Source organism: Diabrotica undecimpunctata, chromosome 7, assembly GCF_040954645.1.
Source record: "Diabrotica undecimpunctata isolate CICGRU chromosome 7, icDiaUnde3, whole genome shotgun sequence".
Lineage (NCBI taxonomy): Eukaryota > Metazoa > Arthropoda > Insecta > Coleoptera > Chrysomelidae > Diabrotica > Diabrotica undecimpunctata.
Genome location: NC_092809.1, coordinates 129,238,307 through 129,257,783, shown reverse-complemented (window position 1 = coordinate 129,257,783; position 19,477 = coordinate 129,238,307). Strand labels below are relative to the sequence as shown.

Genomic DNA, 19,477 nt, shown 5'->3' with positions numbered 1-19,477 from the left:
TTAGTGTTAGATCGTCTGCGAATGCTATACATTGATAGCCATTTTTAAAAATCGTTTCCTGTATATTTATTTTGCTTTTTCTTCTTAAAAAAGAAAGAAATAGAAATTTTAAATACAATTAAAACAAGAAAATTGCAATATCTCAGATATATTACACCTGTGGAGAGAAATACACCTTGCTCCAACTGATTATGCAGGGAAAGATCCAAGGAAAGAGAAGCATAGGGAGGCGTAGAATGACAAGGGTGCGCAATCTGAGAGAGTGGTACGGATGTACATCAAATGAACTTTTCAGAGCAGTTGTCTCAAAAGTCCGAATAGCTATGATGATTGCCGATCTCCGCCGCGGAGATGGCACTTGAAGAAGATCTGCAGATCGTTTAAAAAAACTGGCCAAGCAGGTTTGTTTCTTCCTCCCTTTCAGAATATTGGAGAAATGTGTGTCGTGTTCTTCATGTGTTTTGGCAAGTTTCATTGAACAACACCGATGCACGACCAATTGTAACTTTTTCGGGGTGATTTTTATCCACGAACTCTGCAACTTTCTCCCACATTCCCAGGATCTCCTTTATATCTCTTGTAGAGACAACGTCTTGAAAAATTCTGCCTCCTCTTAATTTTTCATTGAACCACCGTATGTTGCTGCGAATGTAGTTCGTCGAACTCCTCGATTGTCAGCTCCTGAGACTGTTCCTTGACAAGTTCGTTCACATCTCTTTTATCCACCTCCAGACCCATGGATTTTCCAAGAGAAACAATCTCATCTACCACTGAGACTTCGGGTTCCAGTCCTTCGCAGGCCCTTTCATCTACAACCTCAGGCTACAGCTTCTTCCATGCAGAGGTTAAGGTCCTTGTTGTAACACCTAGCCAGGGCTGCTCAATAATTCTTAGGCATATTACTATGTTAAAGTGGTCGTTCCAGAACTCTCGAAGAGTAAGGTTTGTGTTCTCCGTCACCTCAAAGCAGCGCCGAAAAATGTGCGTGGTGTACAACATCTTAAAATTAGACATCACTTGCTGGTCCATGGGCTGCAAGATAGGAGTGGTGTTGGCAGAGAATCTTTATAAATTTGAACTCTTGGAGTAAATCATCTTCGAGATTTCGTGAGTAAGAAGGGGCATTATCGAGGAAAAGAAGGATTTGCATGGGTACGTTGTTTTGCTGTAGCTATTTTTTAACAGAAGGGGCAAACACCAGGTTTATCCACTCCACAAAGAATTTCCTGTTTACCCATGCCTTTGGATTTGCTCTCCACATAACTGGCAGTTTTTCTTTTAAAATCTTATGTGACTTTAAGGCTCTGGGACTTTCTGAATGGTACACTTCAAAAGGTTTGATTTTACAGTCGCCACTCGCATTGGCGCAAAGTAGTAGAGTTAATCTATCTTTAATAGGTGTGTCTAATCTCCTCTGCCGTTATGTAAGTCCTATCAACATCTTTTTCCAGAAAAATACTGTCTCGTCACAGTTGAAGACTTGCTGGGGGATTTATCTACATTTATAATTGTAATTTTATCGTAATGTTGCTTATTGCTTTGTTTTAATAAATTTGTAGAGCACTTCTGATGAAGCCAATAATCAATTGACGAAATATTAAGTGACTGAAAAACAGAATTGTTTTAATTCCAGACCGATAGACCTGACATATACCCAACAAAATATTTTGAATAATATATGGTCGATACTAAACAAAAAATTGTATATTTATATATTTAAACCTAGAGCTAAGATTAATACTATTATAAAAATGAATATTAAACTCACCAGTCTTCCGGGTTGAACCGCGTCGATATCCATTGGGCCGAGCTTTCGACATCCTCTCTGATGTCTTCTTCAGGGCTTCCGAGGTATCAGTCTCCCGAGCCCCCAGCCACTACTACACTCACTAGTCACTTCACTACTAGTCTGCTACTACTTCACTACAGAGAGGATGTCGAAAGCTCGGCCCAATGGATAACGACGCGGTTCAACCCGGAAGACTGGTGAGTTTAATATTAATTTTTATAATAGTATTAATCTTAGCTCTAGGTTTAATTGTACTAACCGCTGAAATCTTTCCGAACATATATATATATATATATATATATATATATATATATATATATATATATATATATATATATATATATATACTGATTTTAGTATAAAGCTTGATTGTGTTGATCATCAAATTCTCCTTGCAAAATTGCTTTCTGTGGGATTTCATGTTCAGTTTGTTGAATGTATCAAAAATATGTTCACATAATAGTTAAAAAGTTAATCTGGATGCTGCTGGTACTCTTTCATAGTCGTTATGATCACCTCAGATGTTCCTCAGGGAAGATATACATTGCCTATTTTTTTTTTATTTTTTTGTTTTTCAAACAATTGGAGTAGTAGGAATGGTCTACATTTAAATGCTAACACTCTCGCCGCCAAGTGTAACATTAATGTGCACTCTGTATTGACAAACGTGTAACATTAATGTACACTTACAGCATTTCACGTTAACAAAATAATATAGTTTTGGCGCACAACAAAAAAATTTAAAATATCATTGGTGGCAAGAGGGTTAATAAGTGTTGTTATGTAAGTTTTACTTGAGTTAAACAGGATTAGTACAACTTGCTTCAATGATGAGCAATCTCTTCAGTATGTCCCTTTCATTAAAGACTTTAGATGAAAGGCTTTCCTTGGTGAAGCATTTCAACTTAATATCCATAAAGGCTTGTAAATTACTTGGGTTTCATCATCAGTGGTGCTACAGCTCTAGTTGAGCCTTGACCTTCCCCAGTCTATTTCGCCAGTCGTTTCTGTTCATCGCCAACATTTTCCTTGCGTCCTCGTCCACACCGTCCCTCCATCTCAGTCGTGGTCTGCCTCTACTCCTATTTCCCACTGGGACCGATAATAGAGTTCGTCTGGGTGGGTAATTTTCATTTGTTCTTGACACATGTCCAGCCCATCTAAGCCTACCTATTTTTATGAAGGATATTACATCTCTACCATTTACTATTTTTTTATACTTATCGTACAATTCGAAATTATATCGCCTTCTCCAAATACCATTCTCACAGAATGCGTCCATTATTCTTCTTAGTATCTTCCTTTCGAAGACGAGCAGAAGATTTGCGTCTGTTTTGGAGATGGTCCATGTTTCTGACCCATATGTCAGCACTGGTAGGATGAGTGTTCTATATATTATTAGTTTGGTTTTCTGGCTTAAATTTCTGTTTTTTAGCTGCTTGCTTAGTCCAAAATAACATTTGTTTGCTAGCAGTACCCTCCGTTTTACTTCTTCAGATGTGCCATTATCGTTTGTTATGAGAGAACCCAAATATGTAAACTTATTTACTACCTCAAAATTATATTGGTCTATACTGAAGTTTTCTTAGGCGTTTCTAGCTCTATCTCTGTTATTTGGAATAGATGCTAACATTTTGGTTTTTTCCTCGTTTATTTTAAGGCCCATATTTTGTGCGGCTGTCAAGAAGGTGGAAGTCATCTCTTTAAGTCCTCGTGTAGTACGTGCGATCAAATCCAGATCGTCAGCGTAAGCCATAATCTGCGTTGATTTATTAAAGATTGTACCCTATTGTGTAACTCGGCATCTCTTATAGTCTTTTCTAACGCTATTGGGTATATCTAATTACTTGGGTTTATCACAAGAAATTTGAAATGTTTTTCCTTTAATATAAGAAACAAATAAGAAAAAGATTAACTCTAAATAAATTGATTTCAAATATAATAATTAATGTGAAACAAACCTGTAAGGTTAATAACTTTGCAATAATATACAATTTTTATTTCAACAATAAATGACAATTTTTATTAAACATAATATTGATAAAATATTTCCCTTATTCTCTTACTCTAATGTTTCCTACTTTTTTGTGTAACCCTATACTGACTGAGTTGTTTTTATATTACATATAAAAACATATATTACATATAACAGAAAACATCTTACCTGTATAAGCCACTAAACACCTACTAGTTGTCAATTCCCACAATTTACAAATGGAATTCTTCCCAGCAGATAACAAATACTTCCCATTCTTTGAAAACTGTACAGAACATACCTCCATCCCATCATGTGCTTTTACCAAAGTATTGATACACCTATTTGAAACAGCATCCCAAATTTTAATGTTACCATCTTTGCTACTAGAGGCAAACAGTTTGGCATCTCGAGACCATTTTAAACTTGTTACAGGTGCAGTATGTTGGTGTTTTGGGAAGGAACACACAAAACAGTGCAGGGTATTCATATCATAAAGACGTATGACTGGATGCTTGGTTGCTACAATTAAGTGGTCTCCTAAAGGATGGAATGATAGTGCTTTCACTGATTCAGCTTCCTTAAATTAAAAAACAAAATAAGAGCCTTAAAATAATATGGACATTATGTCAGATTTCTTCATCTTCTATTAAGAGATATACAACCAAATACGAAGTTGTAATTTGATTAAGTTATTCAATTATGCTAGCAGGTACTCACAGTAATAGTTTTGAAAGCCTTTTTTACACTAGGTTTAGAAATATCAAACAGCTTTATTGACATATCCCTACTTCCAGAACATAAAAATGGTTCTTTAGGGTGAAATTCCAAACAAGTAACTTCTTCCATATGGTCATAAAGAGTTCTAATAACAGGATGTCCTTGCTGCTCCCCTCTTGAAGGATCCATTTCATCTGGTGCAGATTTAGCCAACATTCTGTCTACATCTAATATTTTTATACTAGCATCTACACTTCCTGTAGCGATTAGTTGACCATCTGCTGAAAAACAACCTGCTCGACAGTTTCCTTTGTGGGAAGTTACATAGGCTGTTTCATAAAGAGCTGGTTCTGGCGCTGGGACATTTGATTCCATTTCGAATTCTAGATCTAAAAATAGTGAATCATAAAACATGAAACGATACATTCTTCACAATATGAGTTACCTAATCCTGGACCAATTTGATTGTTCCCAATTGCAGACGTTTTGGGTCTGTCTTTAATGCTGGGTTCATGTTCAAGTCCTGTTATTGTTAAATGGTACAATCTATCACTAGGGGCATTAATCGGATCAGCTTGAACAGCTTGTTGTAATGATGTAGCCACATTTTGATATCCATCGTATAATAATTGGCTAAAATAAAAATATTAATAAAAGTCAAGTACAAAGATGTGAACTTACCTTATAATAAGTTTGTACAGAAATTCTCTAGTTTTAAAAACATTATTAGTATCAGGCATCTCCTCATCTTCAATTCCATTGGAATTGCTTAAAGTAGGGGTATTGGTCATTTTATTTAACTTGAAATAAACTATTTTATAACCATACAAATACACAATCACAATTTGTAATTTGTGTAGCACAAAACACAAATCAAACTATTATCAATGAATATAGACGCAAAAGTAAATAATATGCATAATTCTTCTTTTTAACAAAAATGTTTATTTAAGTTTTACAACATCAACGGAACAAGATACGAAAATATGGTCTTTTCTTCGGCATTGATAAAATGGCAATTGCGGAAGCACTAAAAAATACTATAATTTACAATAATAAAAAAAGAATTGAAGTATACTCTCTATTTTTAAATCTTAACAAACATTTATGCTGTTTTACATGTGTTGCAGGTTCTTATATTAGTTGTATAAACATAATTGTTTTGTGACGATACAAATAGAGAAACAGAAGAAGATATAAGCATCAGATAAATGATAACCTAAAATTTTGACACTTTTTTTGTTTATTATAAATAGTGGATATTATACTCGTGATGTTTTTAAGATCATACAGAACTAAACTAAAACTTTAAATACCAATAATTTCGATATATTTAACATGTACTTACAACATCAATTATCAATAGTACTTATTGTAAGTACAATTAAATATACGTCCTCAAATTGTGGGTGTAGTACAAATAGAAATGGTCAATGCAAAGATGATTTTGATCCAAGCCATAAGTATTTAAAAGACTCAAATGAAATTAGAGACAATAATGAAAATGAAATGCTTAATACGTCTCATATGGTGCTAATAGAAAGTACAATTTTTGAAATGGGAACCAATAAACCTGTTTTTGAGGCAGATAACGAAGGCCCACTTCGTAATGTAACTGTAAATACATTTTACCTTGATAAATATGAAATATCGAACCAACAATTTTATAATTTTGTTAAGAAAACAGGGTATAAAACAGAGGCTGAAGTTTTTGGAGATAGTTTTTTATTTGAAATGTGCCTTCCTGAAAAAGAACGAAAAAAATATGAAGATATCAGAGCTGCTCAAGCCCCCTGGTGGATAAAAATGAGTGGAGTGTCTTGGAAACACCCTGAAGGACCAGATTCTACAATTGAAGGTTGGTATATTAGAACAATTTGAAAACTTGCTAAGAACTACACAATTTTGTCTTTGTTTTCTACTTTTCTTCAATATATCTTTTATATTACTCTATTTGTCAGGTAAAATGAATCATCCAGTGATTCATGTCTCCTGGAATGATGCTGTTAAATATTGTGAATATTTGGGAAAAAGGTTGCCTACAGAGGCTGAATGGGAACTGGCCTGTAGAGGGGGATTGAAACAAAAATTGTATCCTTGGGGAAACAAACTACATCCAAAAGGACAGCATTGGTAAATGTCATTCAAGTTTTCTAATAATTAACTGCATATTTGTCTTTATTTCTGTTTTTATTAATTTTTTATATTTTAGAGGAACACTAATAATTTTTTTATTTAACATGAAATAAGATGTGATAGTTTATTTTCTATAAACATTTTAAACTGTATAAAACCTCTTTTGAGTTGTTTAATTTCAGGGCCAACATTTGGCAAGGAGAGTTTCCTCATACTAATACTGCTGAAGATGGTTTTGTATTTACCAGCCCTGTGGACTCTTTTCCTGCAAACAAGTTTGGGCTTTATAATATGGCTGGAAATGTTTGGGAATGGACACAAGATAATTGGAAAAATGACCCTGTAGGTATTATCTAAAATATGTGTTACATATTCTTCTTATATAGCATTTTTTTATCAGTCACAAAAGTGAAGAAGAAAGAATTTAGCTAGTTTAACCCTTTCGATACTGTTGCTGTAAAAGTACGATTTTCATTTGCAGCTTTGATGAGCGAGCGCCATACTATTACTCAAATTAATCTCCATTGTTCAGGTTCTGTTATTCTACATTTTTAAGTATTTACATCTTTGGAAAGCTATAATCGTAAAAGTATGTTCTACATTGTCCATCTTTATTGTTCATATATGTTACGATCCGCAAATACACCATACTGATGCCGTACATACACGGCAGCACATCAACCACCCTAGCGATGTTCTTTCTGAATACCGTTTTTTTTTTATGTTTTACGAAAAATAATTCCACTACTTCGATAAAACGAATATAAACGAACTGCCAATAAACGAAAAACGATTCAACCAGTTCAATATAAAGAATGTAAACTACTGAGTGGCCGTCTCTATCACGAAGTGCAAAATTTTCCCTACGCCGTATATGAGCAACCCACAACAGATACTTGGGCTGTAGCGAAAGGGTTTACCTTTAATAAAAAATATTTCGTATATGATTACATACAAGTCATCAGTTGAATCTAAAACTAAATCAATAAGCTTACAATTGTAGAGAAAATTTCAAAGAATATCTTACAAGAATATGTAGCTGTCAATTTGATGAAAGTGAAGTATAAAAAAGTTCACCTCTAGAACCATGGAATTATTAAAAATTCAATATATTTTTGAACAAAAAAAAGCAGAACTAAGTTTTTATAAGTATAACAGAGAGCAGACCTACAATATGTAAAATTTATATAAGTACAGTAGAGTTCATAATACGGAGCTAGGACCAGAATTCCAAACCATTGATAGGAAGGTTTAGTAACCATTCTTAAATTGCTTAAAATATTTCGTATATGAATACATGCACATCATCAGTTCAATTTAAAAGTAAATCAATAAGCTTACAATTGCAGAGAAAATTTCAAAGAATATGTAGCTGTCAATTTGATGAAAGTGAAGTATAAGAAAGTTCACCTCTAGAACCATGGAATTATTAAAAGTTCAATATATTTTTGAACAAAAAAAGCAGAATTAAGTTTTTATAAGTATAACAGAGAGCAGACCTATGTAAAATTTATATAAGTTCAGTAGAGTTCATAACACTGAGCTAGGACCAGAATTCCAAACCACTGATAGGAAGGTTTTGTAACCATTCTTAAATTGCTTATATTTGACTTACGTGACATATTATGGTCATTTTGTTTCAAGAATTAAAGTAAAAAAAAAGGTTATCAGTGTATTATTGTTAACATAGTTATAGTATTTATAAAGTCAGTTAAAACACCCAAAAAACTGGTTAACAGCAAATATTAAAAGAATATTATAATGTTACGAGATATGGGGGCATCATTTATTTTTATATTCAAGTATAGATTAAAGAGGAACAAAATAAGGACAATTTTAATGTATGTAAAATGGTGATGAAGTACAAAAATATATAAAAATGTTTATAAATGTTAATGATACGATAACATGGGAAATACACTATCGAACTCATTGACTGTTTGACATATGTTATCTATCAGCACTGCTCTCAATGTCCATGACTGATTGCATTTCCTTAAGTACATCTTTATTATTCCCCAAATCAATTCTATGGGATTAAAAACGCAGTAATAAGGTGACAAGCATAAAATAGTATATCCTTGTGTCTTACATAGTTCATCAAGTATGTATTCTTTGTTAAAATTGTGGCACTTTACAATGTTTAATAAATCTTTCTTTAAAAAAGGACCCATTTTGGGAAGGCATATGTTCTTATCTCTCAAAAAAGTTACAATATCATTGTTCTTAGTACTATTGTTGGGTATTTTTGTTAAGAGTTGTGAATGATAAAAAGCATTGTCCTTGATAATTACAGAATTGGGCGGAATATTAGGTAGAAGTTGTTCTTTAAACCATTTTTCAAATAAATGAGCAGTCATGTCTTCTTGATAATCGGCAGATGCTTCTTGAATGTTTTTTCAGACAGTAACAATGCACTTCATACAAATCCATGTTCACTACCTGTATGCAAGATTATTATGTTTCCCCCTTGAAAGTGGTGTATTTAAACTGCAGCTTTGAGAATTATCTACCAAACCATACTTAATAGCATCATGTGTGGCAAACCGGGTCTAGATATATTATTAATCTGTTGGACTCTCGATATTCTTTGATTTTATGTAAATATCCTTACCAAAGTTTAACTATTCACTGAGACTCCATGATTATCATTCTATTATTTATTTTCTTATATATAAACCCACAGTCTATCAAAATATTTCGCTATGTCGCTAAACATTGGTAGTCATAATCAGGATAATCTCTTAGTGCATTCTGGATCATATGTAGTGTAGGTATAGTATGTATGCTGAAACATTTTTATGAAGGACTGTGTTCTGAATTGTCTAAATCAGAGACAATTGCAGAAACATATTTTTTAACCAGAGTGCCCAAAGCAACCTGCTAAAAGATTATAGGAGAGACATCTTCTAGACAGAGGAGAAAGGATTGTGGCAAATTTAGACAAATAGAGCCGCACTTAATTGAACATATAACCAGAACAATATGCAAAATGAATGCGGCTAATATTGTTCCAACTTGGATGTTGAACTTGGTTGAAAGCCTTCGAAGTGAATTGGTTCGAAAGGACATTCTCTCATGTTCAGCAACAATACTTCGAATATTTCTTAAAGTCGATAATTTTAAGTACAAAACTATAGACAAGCTTCAGACACTAAGGGAAAATACTAGAATAATTTCTTTAAGAAACAATTATATCAGATAGATAACTGAATATCGAAAAATGAAATGAAATATTGTTTATTTAGATGAGACCTGGTATGATACTTACGACACCGTGAAAAAAAGTTGGATGAATAATAACAAAAAGTATTTTAATTCAGTACCGCCCAATAAAGGATAGATAATTATAATTTTAAACTGCGGTGGAGAAAATGGATGGATCGACGATGTATTATTAACATCTGCAAAAAAAATTAAACACGAATTCTAAACTACATTCAACACAATTTGATTCTGGGTTCATATTTTCCTCATTTTCAAATGACCACCAAAAGGCCATATTGACAGTATAATGATTTAAAATACTTATCACAAGTCGTAAAATACTAAATAAACATTTAGCTGTACAGCACTGGCATAAGTCAACAGCGTTTCTTATCTGTACACCCTCGCCGGCGGTAACGAACGACTAAGTAGGATGTAAAAAATTGGTGATTTTGAATTACATATCAATGTCCAATATTTATCTGATGGGATGTACCTTTCATTCTCTGTTTCTTCTATCCCTCTCCTACGAAGTGCGGGGATTGTTCAAATACGTTTGAAACATTGACGCGTGTTATTTATAATTTAACTTGATTACCGGTAAATGTGATGTTGAACTGCTTTTATAAATCGCGAGTGAAATGTTTCAACTGACTTTATAAATAGTAGTAAATAAATAAAAAATACCACTAAACCTTACAACTTTTCTGAAATATTTTATCAATAAAACTATTTTGCCCTCACTTTTATAACAAATCACACAAACTGAATTTATTTCATGAGGTAACACAAAAACATTTTTAACAATTTTTCAGGATACAAAGGTCAAGAAAGGAGGGTCGTATTTGTGCCACGAGTCATATTGTTGGCGGTACAGATGCGCCGCCCGTTCATCTAATACAAAAGATAGTTCTGCCTCGAATTTAGGATTTCGTTGTGCGGCTGACAAAATATAGATCAATTACAGTTCGTATCTACTTAATATTGTACCTAAGTGTTTTAAACAAATCGGTATTAAATTGATTATATGCTGACCACACTGAATTAACTGACTGACTGATCCTTGTCTTTTTTCTAGTGTGGATGTGTCTATGTTGTAGGTGTTGTTTTATCTTGAGTGTGGTCCGATGTCCTGCGGGGGAGATAAAACGCATTTCTTTTCACACGAGTCTTTTCCCATTTTGTTTTTATTTTAATTATGTATAGATGTTTTTGAATACATATACATTTCAATATACATTGAAGTTAGCTGTGACTGCCGAATTCACAACAACAATTTTTAGTTTGGAATGAGGCATTAGTTTATCTTTAATTAAAAAGGAATTGAACATGTATTATCCCAAAGTTTCCCCGTTTAGGATCTCTTGATCCTCTTCAGGATTTATAACCTTGTGGTTCTAGTGTGATGGCACATACTGGTGTTAAGGCAGTATTTTATAGATTATCATCATCATTCTGGCTTTACAACCCTGCGAGGGTCCTAGCCTCCTCAAGAATTTCTCTCCAGTTGTCCCTATCCATCGCCTTTCTCCGCCAAGCATGTATTCCCATATTTCTCATGTCTTCATCGATGTTATCAAGGAACCTTGTTCTGGGTCTTCCTCTTCTTCTCTGATCAATGGGTCTATCAAGGAGCGTTTTTCTAGCTGGGTCATTTTGTTCCATCCGCATTACATGTCCTATCCACCTCAAACGTCCTATCTTAATATGTTTTACGATATCAGGTTCCTGGTATATTCCTTTACAGATTGGAAAATTAAAATAACAAATTGATTAGATTTTTGTGGTATTTAGTTTTGAATAGTTTCAGCTATTTCCTCGGGAAAAATACAAGTATTGTTATGCAATGAGATTGCGAAAATAAAAGAATGGATGGGTCAAGAGAACATAGTTAGAGCAATAAAAGCACAAAGAATTAGACGGTATAGACACATAGTGAGAAGAGAGAAGAGCAATCCGGTAAGAGTTATAACGGAATGAATACCACTAGGTAAAACAACCAGAGGTACCTAAACTGAGATGGAGACAATAAGTGGAAGAAGAACTTAAGCAGTATGGAAATAAGAAATATAGAAAGGGCAATCAAAGAGAGAGAAGAATGGAGAAAAGTAGTTGAAACAGCGAAGTCATACCAGAAACTATAAAACCAAACTCAGAATGGGATGATCCCCCACACAAAAAGGATCTCCAAGTGAAAACAGCTTCAGCTTTTTCAGGAGCGTATAGCTTTTATATATGTATACCCCAGTGGAGTGAGCCCAAGGCGATTTGCACACTCGTACGGAAGTTCATAGATCTCGTTAAGGAAAAAGTTATTTTGCGGACACTTCATTGAATTTAATTTGACAGACTTCGCTCGTTTCTGACTGCTGAATCGACCCAGCAGACTTACGAGGGTGAATCAGCAAGGCCATCTCGTCAGATAATGTGTTTTGTCTTCACGAGCAAGAAAGAGTTCCCACTCTGAATTTTTAATTATTTTGCAGTTACTTCTGCAGTTCTTCGTTCATTCCCCTACTACTTACTGTTTACTGTAATAACTGATAAACTAAACCAGCTACCTCATACTCAAGCTTTCAAATCCTATACAGAATCAATATAGTTTCTCTTCTTCTTTTCGTGCATTACGTCTGTTGGCAAGTGGTGGGAGATAGTGCAAACTTGGTCCTAAGTAGGGATAAGAAGTAGCTATCCTCTTTATTTATATTCTAGGTATGTCTTCGCATTTTTACCGTTTCACTGTTTTTTTTTTGGAATAGAATTATAGTACAAGATCCCACTGCAGGATCACTACATTCATAACGTAGTTAATCAAAATCAAATTTTTACATATTTTTAAAATTAGGAGAATACGTTGATGATAGCCAGTCAAAAAGTGGCCGCAAATATTTTTAATTCAATTAATAGTAATTAATTTTTTAACAAAAATTTTATTTCGTTCATTTATTTTTTAAATAAAATACGTTGCTCATGACGTATATGCATGTTTTTTATATCAAATTAAAGCTAATTTTTTTCTTAATATGATGATAGGTATAAGGTTGCCTGAGAAAGAATGGTCGTAAATTAGAGTTGCGAGCTGTTAAAAACGCGAGGTATCTAAATAACATAAAATAGAGTTAGCGTGCAACGACACTGGTTTGACAAGTGATAATATGTATACAGAACACCCTTGATACTCCGACGTTTTGCAATCCGACACGCTCGGTAGTCCGACGCACCTCCCGTCAAGATTGCCGCCGTGTCTGCTTGTACTGAAACCTGTCGCGACAATGAATCTCATTCTTACCCGATGCTTCATTTCGTGTGTTTCATAGGGTGTTTAGATACAGTACTATGATATTGAAAGAGCTACAGTGTACGATATTATGAAAAATAAAGATAAAATCGAAAAATTTATGAAATCTGTAGAGAATGATTCTAAGGACAGAAAAGCCCTTAAAATGAGTGAATTTCATGATGTTGAAGAAGCTCTGCACATTTGGTTTAAGCAACAACGAAGTGGACAAGCTCCTATTTCAGGTAACATTTTAAAAAATAAAGACCAGTTTTTTTTATCAGGAATTAACAAAGAAAACGAAGTTTCGTGCTAGTCAAGGTTGGTTCGAAACCTTCAAAAAACGGTACGGAATACGATTTTTGCTGATGAGTGGAGAAAAGTTGAGTGCAGATGAGTCTGAGATATCTGAATTTATTCAGCGTTTGAGCAAAAAGATCAGAGAATTCGACCTAATTCGTGAACAACTTTATAACGCTGATGAAACCGGTCTAAACCGGCAACAACTTCCAATAAAGATATTTGTTCTTCTTCTTAAAGTGCCCTCTCCTCAATGGAGGTTGGCTACTATAATTTTAAACTCTTCTCTATCTTCAGCTGTTCTTATTAGCTGTTCAAAATTTAGCCCTGTCCATTGTCCAATGTTTCTGAGCCACGATAGTCTTTTCCTTCCTAGGCCTCTCTTTCCCTCGATTTTTCCTTTCACTATAAGTTGGGCATATTGGTACTTATTATTTCTCAATATGTGGCCTAGGTATGATGTTTTTCTAACTTGTGTGTCAAAGTGTGAGCACAGTATGTATTTACATACGTCCATAATTAATTACTTTAGTTGCGGCATTTAGTTATTAATACGTATAATGTTTATAAGTTATTATTTAAACACTGTATGTACAATAAATATATTAGCTTCCATATTTCTTTTAATAAACATGTTTTAGTTAGCCGAAATGGGCGTTTCATTTGCATATTAATCTGGGTAGCATTTTACTCATAAAATTTAAGAATATTGTAGGCTTCTTCTTCTTCTTTTGGCATCATAACCCTGGATGGGCCTGTCTGGCTATGTCCTTCCATTAAGATCTCTCTTGGGCCCTTCTCCTCCATTGTCTTATACTTATGGTTTTCAGGTCGTCTTCCACGTCATCCAACCATTTCGTCCTGGGCCTTCTTTTTTCCTCTTTCCTACCGGTTTCCACTGTAACATCTTCTTTCTCGTTTTCGTGTCTTCTTGTCACAAATCTTACAATGTCATACCCTTCATTCAGTTCATTAACCTCGTCGTTTCTCCTGATTCTCCATGTGCCGTCTTCCTCTTGCACCGGGCCATATACTTTTCTCAGTATCTTTCTTTCGAATGTCCTGAGTTGGGCTTTCCCTTTTTTTCTCCATTACCCAAGTTTGACAACCATAGGTTACTACGGGTCTAATCAAAGTTCTGTAGATAGTCATTTTGGTTCTTTTGTCTAATAATTTCGATGTCATCAATCTTTTATTAGCGTAGTATGTACGATTTCCAGTGGAAATACGTGCATTAATTCCGCTACTTACGGAATTCTTGGCATCCACACGTTCAATAGTATAGTTGTCTATTGCATTCATTCTCGGGTGTTCTTTTGATGGCCATGTACTTAGTTTTTGTTTCGTTTATTTTAAGCTCTCTTTTTTGTGCTTCAGGATCAATTTCCGTGAACGTTCCCATTAGTTGTGTCTTGCTTCTACTAATAATGGCGACATCGTCTGCATATGCAGTAATTTATACTGTTTTGCCCTCTGTCTCACCCACATGTTGATGTCAAACAGGGGAGACAGTTCTCCATCTACTCTAACTGCGGCTTTGAACTCTGGAACGTCATTTTTATGAGGCTGATATATTTTTTTGATATACCTAGATTTCGGAGGTCTTCCAGAATTTTGTCTCTTCACACTATCAAAAGCTTGTTTAAAGTCTATATACATATATAGTTCTAGGGGCTACTAATAGGAAAGCAGTGCCAAATACATAATCACTTTCGGTAATCCGGACACTTTTAGTAATCCGACACCCCTTTGGTCCCATACCTGTCGGATTATCAAGGGACAACTGTATTATTATTCTTTGTAATTCCTGAGTTTGTTTTAGAATAGACCGTCAAACCCAGAAATTAAAAAAGTTTCTACGTATATTATTAACTGACAAATATACTTCGGGAGAATATCGTATATTATTTAAAAAATAATTCAACGAAGTAAAATTTTTGTTTGGAAATTAATTACTAGTAATTAAATTAAAAATATTTGCAGTGGAATCTAGTACGCATTTTTGGAAATAATATGGATTTTTCAAACAATATTGAATGTCCGATATCTTGGCTGCGTTATGCAACTGTAAAATGGAAGAAAAGACCAGATTATACATCTTTGATGTTCTTATATTCGATTTTGACAGATCGTCTAGTTTCGACTATGTATACTTAGCTATAGGAACAGGCGCCTTGAGCATATGATATGTTGCTGATTATTTCTCTACCTATTATTACATCTTCCTGATCGCCTATCAAAATTTCTGGAATAGGTTTTGGTTTTCTTTACTACATATTATACTTTCTATATTAGAGAAGCCTCCTTTTATTCTACAGTATAATACCGAATGCATCAGTTCAGTTAAATTCCTAATAATCCGTATGACAATAAAACAATATCAAACCTTTATACGATATACATTTACAACTGATGTGACTGTAACATTCCACTTATTTGTAAATAGCGTGGTATATACTAGTTGAAGATACAACAAGAAACGTTGTATGTTATTTATAAACAGATAATAAACCACTTCAGAATAATTTCAGCCCTGAATGCCAAATGCAGCCAGCCCATTGAAGGTTACTGCATGAAAAGTGTCACAAGAACATCGATAATACGTTAAAATCATTGAAAGCGACAAAAAACATTTAGGAAGCATCATTTAGATGGCATGAAGTTGACGCTTCTGTGAAGCTTTTTGCGTTTTTTCGACTCTCTTGAATGAGACGGCTTGGTGTGTCATTTAAGGCTCGAAAGTGTCCTGAAGTAGCTGAAGATCTACTTTTTAGAAATCATTAAAAGGTTCTACGTTTTTAATTTAATAATACCAAACTAATAAAAACATATTACAACAAGAAACGTTGTATGTTATTTATAAACAGATAATAAACCACTTCAGAATAATTTCAGCCCTGAATGCCAAATGCAGCCAGCCCATTGAAGGTTACTGCGTGAAAAGTGTCACAAGAACATCGATAATACGTTAAAATCATTGAAAGCGACAAAAAACATTTAGGAAGCATCATTTAGATGGCATGAAGTTGACGCTTCTGTGAATCTTTTGGCGTTTTTTTCGACTCTCTTGAATGAGACGGCTTGGTGTGTCATTTAAGGCTCGAAAGTGTCCTGAAGTAGCTGACGATCTACTTTTTAGAAATCATTAAAAGGTTCTACGTTTTTAATTTAATAATACCAAACTAATAAAAACATATTAATTCTTAAAGTAGATACGAACTTCAAACAAAATCAAAACTGTTGGCAGTATATTATTAAGTACTTACAAAAATCCTGCCGAAGAGTCTTCCAGTTGTTTATATATTTTTTAAATATCTTATTGTATAAATAGTAATATAGTTATGTTTAAAGTGTTTGACTTTTTTTATACTATCTGACGTCACGTACATACAAAGCATAACGAATTTAGAAAATACCTGCTCTAAAATCTCTAAAAATTATCAATTTTTTTGACCCCCTCTCTTTGTCTCTTCCGCTGATCTTTAACCAGTGTCATCCATTTTATTTATTTTTCTTAACATTGCAAATTCTATCTTAATATGGTTCTGTGAATAGAATTCACTGCCACACTGTAAAACATTTTTAGTAAATCTGCCGATTTAAATATGGTAAGAAATTGTAACCCTCATTAAACGAGGTAAAAATAAGAAAACTGAAAATGTACTACTTAACTGTCAGATCGGGGTACTGTTAAGATCAGCAAATTTAACCTAATGAAATTGTATACATTTACTCATTGTTATTTTGCCGAAAGTCAGTAAATTTACCTAATGGCAACTGCAAAATAGCCTTTCTATTTTGTAGTTGCCATTTTTGCAGAGTTTATGGTGAAAGATTTCAGTAGATACAAAAATTGATGTTCCTCTGCTAGTACGTCGGTGAGAAGTTTTTATTTCTTATTTTATGGCTATATTCATTTTCTATTTCTTTTAATTTTTAGTAGCAAATTATTCAAACAATTCGTTTTGAATAGGCAAAAGAAATAAAATTAGACCTACAATCAATTTAATTTGACTACCAAAACGACCGGTTTCGCTTTCTACACTTTGCAAAGCATCTTCAGGTCAAACGGTACAAAATAAATTAACTAGTAACTTTTAGTAGTTGGTAACTTTAGTTACCAACTGGTTTCTGTTCAGAAAACAACCAATCAGTTGCTTATTAGTTACTGTCCATGTATTTTAATGAGTATCCGCACACAGCGCTACTAGTTAGTAACCGCTAACCGGTCTCTTATGCATCAGTGATCAGTCGACAGCAGACTAGACGTGCAGGTCGCTTGAGGACTAGTTTCTAGTTTGTTGTGATATTTTTAAAGTTTACACGCGAAATTGGTAGAACAGTCGTTTAATATAAAATTAGTGCAAGATGTGGAAAAACATCCTTGCTTATACAACTATATGTTAAATAAATATTCGCGAAAAATATATTACCGAAAAGACTTGGAATGATATATTATATGGTATTCCTTCCCGTTTTCGTACATAATTATGTAGAACACAAACAGATTGTGTTATCTTAATAATTGTTTTGAGTGAGTGACATTTTTAACGCGATAATAACACTCAATAATATAATATAAAGTTTAAAATTTAAACACCCTATAACAAAGCTACTCGTACAGGCAAGAAGTGATTCGTTTCTATTAATTTTCAGTAGCATATTGTACGAGTCACAGTTGGTAATTCTAGTTACCAACTAGTTTAGTTGCTTTTTAGTAGCTTCATGTGCGGACGGCCTTAGTCTACAATGATACGGAGCATTATCCAAAATAATAACGATATTTCTTTTTAATTTAGGTAGTATTTGCTGCTCAGACCACTTTTCAAACAAAGTAATGTCCACATCTTGATGATAATCTAAGCGACAATCACTTACACCCTTAGCACAGAGTAATAAATCATCTTCTACCCATCCTGATTCTCCCCCACAATGTAAAATACAAATTCTCTTTCCTCTAGAGGTAGAACGTTGCTGACACAGTTTTTACTACCATTTTTTGACTGTATCGTGGGTGTCGAACCAAGTTTCATCCAAATAATACAAGTTCTTCCCTTTACTCCTAAAAGACCTTGACTCTCCAAATAATCGAACCTCTACTTTATTAAACGGCTGGATTCCATAATTGCCTGCCGTTTATTCACTGTTTTAAACATAAAACCATTAAATTTTAAAAACCTCCAAAAAGTAGATTTATGACACTCGGGGGTTATTTCTTTTTTTCTTAATTCACTCAAAAGTTTATTTAAAGTTGGTAAGTTATTCACTGAATACTTATGATATATTGTTTCCCGTATAGTTAATAACTGAATATTCAGTAATACCGTTGATTGAATAACCAACGGTAATACTCAATGGGTACCAGAATCCTTTTTTTTTTTTTTCGCAATACTGGACCGTCTTTTATAAGGTCGTACGCAGTGGATCGTGGCACTTGTGTCAAAAAAACCGTCTTTTTGATCGCTTCTGATTTAACCATCGTCGAAAGAAGACCTAAGAAAAAATAAGTAATTTTACTTTTTAAGGAATTCTGTTTTTTATTAATTAATTAATCGGTAAATATGATTAACCTTCCTAATACCGCGTGGGGTGAATTCTCGCCCCAGGTCTAACGGTTTTTATTAATATATGTAATTAAGTTTAATCAATCGCTTTGACGGTTTAGGACATTGTTAGTTGATATATTAAGAGCACAAAGAAGTAATTCACAGGTACACAAAATGATGCTTAAAATTTTATTTACCAATCCTTAACAACTCAAAATTGAAATACGTACCTGGCTACAGTACCTTTAAACTTTGCATAGAATTTAAAATTGAACCTAATGTAACGAAAGACTACGGGTGGCTATTCGTTGCAGCATTAACGGAGTACAGTCATTTTGTGCTTGATATCGGCCCAGTCTCTTAATCTGGAGAATTCCATCCCAATTATCTTGCAACGGATAGTACTTCTGACTATAGAAGATACTGTTACGCAAGCCTTTGCCTTGCGCCGAATAATGGCGCTCGATATGTGACGTTACGAATGGTCTAAAACCTCTTAAACGAGGCGACGTTCCATTGGGAGACTT

General features: G+C 33.9%; 2 protein-coding genes across 2 annotated transcripts in view; one reads left to right on the top strand and one right to left on the bottom strand.

Moving 5' to 3' along the window:
* The window catches only part of CstF50 (cleavage stimulation factor subunit 1 Cst50), a 44,309-nt gene extending 38,933 nt beyond the window's left edge, over window positions 1-5,376 (bottom strand). Inside the window, exons 1-4 of the mRNA XM_072538171.1 lie at window positions 5,166-5,376; window positions 4,930-5,117; window positions 4,485-4,873; window positions 3,954-4,344 (exon numbers count right to left, since the gene is read on the bottom strand). Coding sequence (XP_072394272.1) covers window positions 3,954-4,344; window positions 4,485-4,873; window positions 4,930-5,117; window positions 5,166-5,275 — 1,078 coding nt within the window. The 5' untranslated portion in view covers window positions 5,276-5,376. The remainder of the gene's footprint in view (window positions 1-3,953; window positions 4,345-4,484; window positions 4,874-4,929; window positions 5,118-5,165) is intronic.
* Window positions 5,377-5,695: 319 nt separating this feature from the next.
* LOC140445814 (formylglycine-generating enzyme) lies at window positions 5,696-16,757 on the top strand. Its single transcript, XM_072538172.1, has 4 exons — window positions 5,696-6,342; window positions 6,446-6,617; window positions 6,803-6,962; window positions 10,643-16,757. Exons 1-4 carry the CDS (start codon window positions 5,823-5,825, stop codon window positions 10,781-10,783), a joined length of 993 nt encoding a protein of 330 aa, XP_072394273.1. The 5' UTR covers window positions 5,696-5,822; the 3' UTR covers window positions 10,784-16,757.
* Window positions 16,758-19,477: the final 2,720 nt, after the last annotated feature.

What these genes read in the sequence shown, in the direction of transcription:
- LOC140445814 (XM_072538172.1), top strand. Translation starts at nt 5,823, where the DNA reads ATGTACTTACAACATCAATTATCAATAGTACTTATTGTAAGTACAATT. An exon ending in ACCAGATTCTACAATTGAAG is followed by an intron (nt 6,343 to 6,445) that starts GTTGGTATATTA and finishes TCTATTTGTCAG; the next exon opens with GTAAAATGAATCATCCAGTG. An exon ending in ATAATTGGAAAAATGACCCT is followed by an intron (nt 6,963 to 10,642) that starts GTAGGTATTATC and finishes ACAATTTTTCAG; the next exon opens with GATACAAAGGTCAAGAAAGG.